General features: G+C 43.3%; 1 protein-coding gene across 1 annotated transcript in view; it reads right to left on the reverse strand.

Annotated features, from left to right (window-relative positions):
* AKAP8L (A-kinase anchoring protein 8 like) overlaps nucleotides 1-5,543 on the reverse strand; it is a 32,921-nt gene that overhangs the window by 26,879 nt on the left and 499 nt on the right. Inside the window, exon 2 of the mRNA XM_038772676.1 lies at nucleotides 2,792-2,863. Within this exon, the coding sequence (XP_038628604.1) occupies nucleotides 2,792-2,863 (72 nt within the window). The remainder of the gene's footprint in view (nucleotides 1-2,791; nucleotides 2,864-5,543) is intronic.

The following is a 5,543-nucleotide window of genomic DNA, read 5'->3' on the forward strand; positions in this document are numbered from 1 at the left end:
ACTTGTTTCCTTTAATTCATCCCCACTCCCAGTCCCACAGCACTTATGTACATAATGACTGTCTTCCCCTCTAGACTGCAAGCTTGGTGTGGACAGAGAATGTCTGTTTATTGTTGCACTGTACTCTCCCAAGTGCTTAGTACAGTGCTCTGCACATAGTAAGCACTCAATAAATACAACTGACCCCCTGACTGAGGCCCCTACCTCTGCCCTGTGCCTCTGGACTTGTTGGACTCTGAGCTCTGTCTTATGCTGTTTTTGAATTCATCACCAAACCCCTCCTTGTCTTATTCTGACCTTGTGAGCCTTTGGGGGCCCAGGGGACTCTGTCTGATTTTCACCCAGGTATTTTTTTCCCCCAGCATTTAGTTCAGTAGGTGCTTAATACTATTACTACTACTACTGTCATCAATGGTACTAATAATACTATTTGTATTTTTATTTATATGTTCAATTATTTAGATATTTCCTTCATTCAATGGAACTGGAATACCATTGGCTTTATGTATTGAATACTAAATGAATGAACTCATGATACTTCTATTTGTCTATGCAATTATTCATTCAGCTATTTCTTCCCGATATAGTGTACTGTTTTGTTACATCCTTGTTTTTTCTTCCTTCTCCCAGTTTGTAAATCATTTTAACTGTCTTCCCCATTGGATTGTAGGCTCTCTGAGGGCAGGGAAATCAATCAATGGTATTTACTGAGCACCTACTGTGTGCAGAGCACTGTACTAAGTGCAATACAGAGTTGGTAGACACATTTCCTGCCCACAACGAGCTTACAATCTAGAGACGAACTTGCAGGGAACACACATCCCTCTTTTGTTGATTTCTCCCGAGCACTTAGTAGGTGCTCAATAAATCCCATTGATGGCTTGATTGATTGGGAGAAATATCTGACTAATAAAATGGTGGCTCTCAGTAAGGCAAAAGTGACAGGCACTGGCTGAAGTGATAATGTTAATCAATTTGAACCCAGGGATGGACGTCTTGCTTCAATCAGGCTCTTTCAAACACCTAATACAAGGTTCTGCACACAGTAGGTACTCGATAAATGCTGCTGACTTCTAAAAGAGCATCCTAAAAAATTTAGGCTCTGAGGGGAAAATTAGGCCAGGATTTAACTGGAGGAAAGTTATAGCAATTACTGCACCCTGATGGTTGGGATTTCCAAGATTTGCTTCTAAATCTCTTCTTCCTTAGTCCCACACCAGGTTAAGCTAAACACAAAATAATAAGAACAATCATGATAATAATACAAGTAATGCTATCTAAGCACAACTATGCGCTATGCACTGCGATAGAGATGAGGTTAGGAGATCAGACACAGTCCATGCCTCACATCGGACTCACAATCCATTTTATCCCCATTTGACAGATAAGGAAACTGAGGCTCAGGGAGATTAAGTGACCTGACCAAGATCACACAATAGGCCAGAGGCAGAGCTGGGCCTCAAAACCAGGTCTCCCGATTCCCGGTCCCACGCTCTTTATCCTAGGCCATGCTAAAGAACTTCAGGGCAAACCTCTCACTTTGAAACGATCATCTATGCGTGAGCAGCACCTCAAGTTGAGATGGATTTTCTAGCTGGGATCTCAAGCTTGGTGGTGCACTCAATCCTTTGGGGTTAAATTTCATAGCTCCTTACCTCCTGAGATCAATCATCAGAACCTGGATTACAAATCAAGATGGTCCTCACTCCCTCTATCAGTGTTTCTCAACAATACGCTTGGTTTTGCAGGTAGATTTTTTGTGCTGGCACACCACCAAACCACTTCCCTCCCAAACCTGCCAGAGGAACCAAACCTCCCCAAAGGATCTGCAGGAGCAGAAAGGGATCCTATCCAATCCTTCATCCCTCTTGCTGTACCAAAGGAAGTTCTACATGCAGTACCTCATTGAACTCTGGAACTTTTTACAACGCTACCCAGATTTATGAGGAAAAAACTCAAGAAGGCCAAACAGAATTATTTAATAAAGCCAGATTGGCAAGCTTTACTCTCTGAGGGCCAGGCCTCCAAATCTAATCCTAATAACAAGAAGAAGATCTGTTAAGAGCTTACTCTGTGCCAAGCACTGTGCTGAGCAGTGGGGTAGATACAAGATACAGACTCAATCCCGGTCCCATATGTGGCTAACCACCCTAAGGGGGAAAGGGGACAAATACTGAATCCCCATTTTACAGATGAGGATATTGAGGGACAGAGAAGTGGAGTGATTTGCCTAAAGTCCTACTGCAGGCCAGTGGCAGAGCTGGGGCTAGAGAAGCAGCATAGCCGAGTGGATACAGCATGGGCCTGGGGGGCTAGAGGACCTGGATTCTAATCCTGGCTCTGCAACTTGTCTGCTGTGTGACCTTGGACAAGTCACTTCACTTCTCTGTGCCTCAGTCACCTCATCTGTAAAATGGGGATTAAGACTGTGATTCCAAGTGGGACACAGACTGTGTCCAACCTGATTATCTTGTATCTACCCCAGCACTTAGTACAGTGCCTGACACCCTAGACTGTACACTCATTGTGGGTAGGGAATTTATCTGTTATATTGTTATAGTGTACTCTCTCAAGTCTTTAGTACAGTGCTCCGCACACAGTAAGTGCTCAATAAATACAATTGATTGGCTGACATAGTAAGCACTTAACAAATACCATCAAGAACAACAACCAAGTCCTCTGACTTCTTAGATCTCAGTTAAACCTAGATTTGCCACCAACTTACACAGCCACCTAAAGCAGGCTACTGGCTTCCTATGCCTTAGTACATAATGGGGGAATCCACACTTACCATAATCGTAGGTAGGCAGAGTTGTATTAAAGAACGTGGATGGCAAAGCTGTATCGGTTCCATGGACAAAGCCTAGAGACAAAGTAACAGAGTAGTGTTACTACTCTAAGCATAATATGAAAATTAGCAAATGCACAAGACTGAATAAAACCTCCTTCAACAGCCTCACCTCACCTGGCAGACACTCCATCTAAAATATCAGAGGTCTTAATTATTCACCATTTTACTGATACCTCAAATCACACTTTGGGGGAGAGAAAATAGTATCCTTTTCTGGGCCATAAGTTATTAGCATTAGCTCTGCCATCGCTTGACTCAGGAACAGAAAGGCATTTTCAAACTTGGCCTATAACTTTTTCTAAGCCTAAAAAAAAAAAAAATTCCCAATCTTAGATGTCATGAGCAATTGCATTCAGAGTGGAAGATTTTCGTTTCAAGCAACATGACTTTAATGAGTTTTCAAAAGCTAAATGTCCAAAAATTGGAGATTACATGCACACTAAGTTTCATGAGGTTTGATAAAAAAAAAAATCCTGTCCCTTTTAGAGGTAGCTAAATGCTCTGTTCTTTCCTGGTCTATTTTAAACTTGTAACTTTAGAGTTTCATCAACTCACCCCCCTTCTCCTGCCCATCAACATTTTTTAAAATATCTCTTAGAAGAGCAAGTGATTCTAGGGAAAATAGTGTTACTCAAATGACCAATTTTCCCATTTCCAGCCCCACATTTGCAACTCAAACATTACAACATATCTTCCACATTTTAAATCCAGAACTCTGAGAAATTGGGTTATAATTTCATTTTTCTTTCATAAATAAAGTTTACTGCAATGGATCGCTATCCATCTCCTTCTGGAAGCATGTGGACGTAAAAACATGAAAATTTGTTCTGAGCAGACTTTGAAAGTTACTAAGAAGTAACAAGACACTATGAAATGCTTGGATAAAAAATAACCTTGCCAGATTTATACCAGAAATCAAACCCCTCTGTTGCTCCTATGATCCTCCTAAAAAAATCCTCCTTCACCCCTCACCTTCCTATTCCTAACCTGGCATGAGAGGCAAAATTGACCTCTGCACTGTTTTTTTCTGAATAGCAGGGAGAGAGGGTAACCAAGATGATCACGGGAATGCTGAAACTTTATTTTGAGGCTAGTGTTAGGATTCTTCAGCCTGGAAAGATGCAGAGGGAACATGACTGAAGTCTAGAAAATAATAACTGTGGTATTTGTTAAGCACTTACTATGTGCTAAGCTCTGGGGTGGATACAAGATAATCAAGTCCCATATGGGGCTCCCAGTCTCAATAGGAGGGAGAACAGGTATTGAATCCCCATTTTGCAGATGAGGGAACTGAGGCACAGAAAAGTGAAATGACTTGCCCAAGGTCACACAGCAGGTAAGTGGCGGAGCCAGGATTAGAACGCAGGTCCTCTGACTCCCAAGCCCAAGCTCTTTCCGCTAAACCACACAGCTTCTCAAAAGGTGTGGACAGAGTGAACCCAGGGATAAGCTCACCATCCGGAGGGGGGAGATTCAAAAGGAGCACAAGGAAACTTCCCACAGTGGATGAACAGATGAAATTTGTTTCCACAAAAAATTGCAAAGGCAAAAAGTATCCAGAGGTGGAGGGATTTGGGTTAAATTCATGGCCAAGTGGTCCATAATGCAATGCAATGTTAGGGATGTACCATACAATATCCTTAAACATTTAGGTCAATATTAAGGGAGGACAACCATCACCCAGTTCCTCCAAGTATTCTCTTGCCACTGTTTGAGGTAGGACAGTGGGTTGGATGATTCCTCGGTAGCTGTGGTGGTGATGGTAGTAGTGGTAATTTTTACCGAGTGATTATTAAGCAATGAGGTAAATGCACGGTCAATTACTATCAAATGGGCATAGAACTGGAGATTTTTTTTCCAGTTTTATAGTTTTCCCTGGCCAAATTCAGACCCTAAGATGGACATCTGTCTTGTCACCTACAAAGAGATTGAGACGGAACAACATTCCAGTTCATTTCCAAGCCCTAAAAATTCCCTTGCTCCAACTGTGTGATTCCTAGTAACTAAGGGAAAATCTGGGCATCTCAAAAGAAACCAGTATCCGTCGCAGCAGTTACTAATCCGAGACTCCTTGGTTCGACCGGGAGACTCAGCAAATGGCCCAACCAATGCTCAACAGGTTTCAATCAATCAATCAATGGTATTTAATGAGCACTCACTATGTGCAGGGCATTCTACTAAGCACTAGTGAGAGTGCAATCCAACAGAGTTGGTAGACACGTTCCCGGCCCATAAAGGGCTGAAAGTCTGGAGAATTTGAACAAGCTGCACAGCCACCCTTCACCAATAAATGCTCAATTTAGTCCCCTCCTTCCGCCTTTCATTCATTCATGCCCTCGTATTTATTGAGCGCTGACTGTGTGCAGGGCACTGTACTAAGCGTTCGGGAAGTTCAGCAACAAATTGGAGACAATCCCTTAAATCCGGGCCTCCCCAGTCCCCGCCCCAAATCTAGGTTTGCTCGGAGCCGCCATCCCTCTCCGGGATCCGTTCTGCGGCAATGATTCGGGCAAATACGGGCCGGATTCAAGAAGAAACGGGTTCGAAAGGGTCGAGGGGCGCGCAGAAAGGACGGGGAAAATGACAGCTCGAGAGTGGAACGGGAGGTTAACGAAGGGGAGGGGGCGGGGGGGCTGTCGAGCGCTTTGTACAGTGTTTTGCACACGTTTGCCTAAAGGGTGGCGGGGAGGAG

This window comes from Tachyglossus aculeatus, chromosome X1 (genome assembly GCF_015852505.1).
Source record: "Tachyglossus aculeatus isolate mTacAcu1 chromosome X1, mTacAcu1.pri, whole genome shotgun sequence".
NCBI lineage: Eukaryota > Metazoa > Chordata > Mammalia > Monotremata > Tachyglossidae > Tachyglossus > Tachyglossus aculeatus.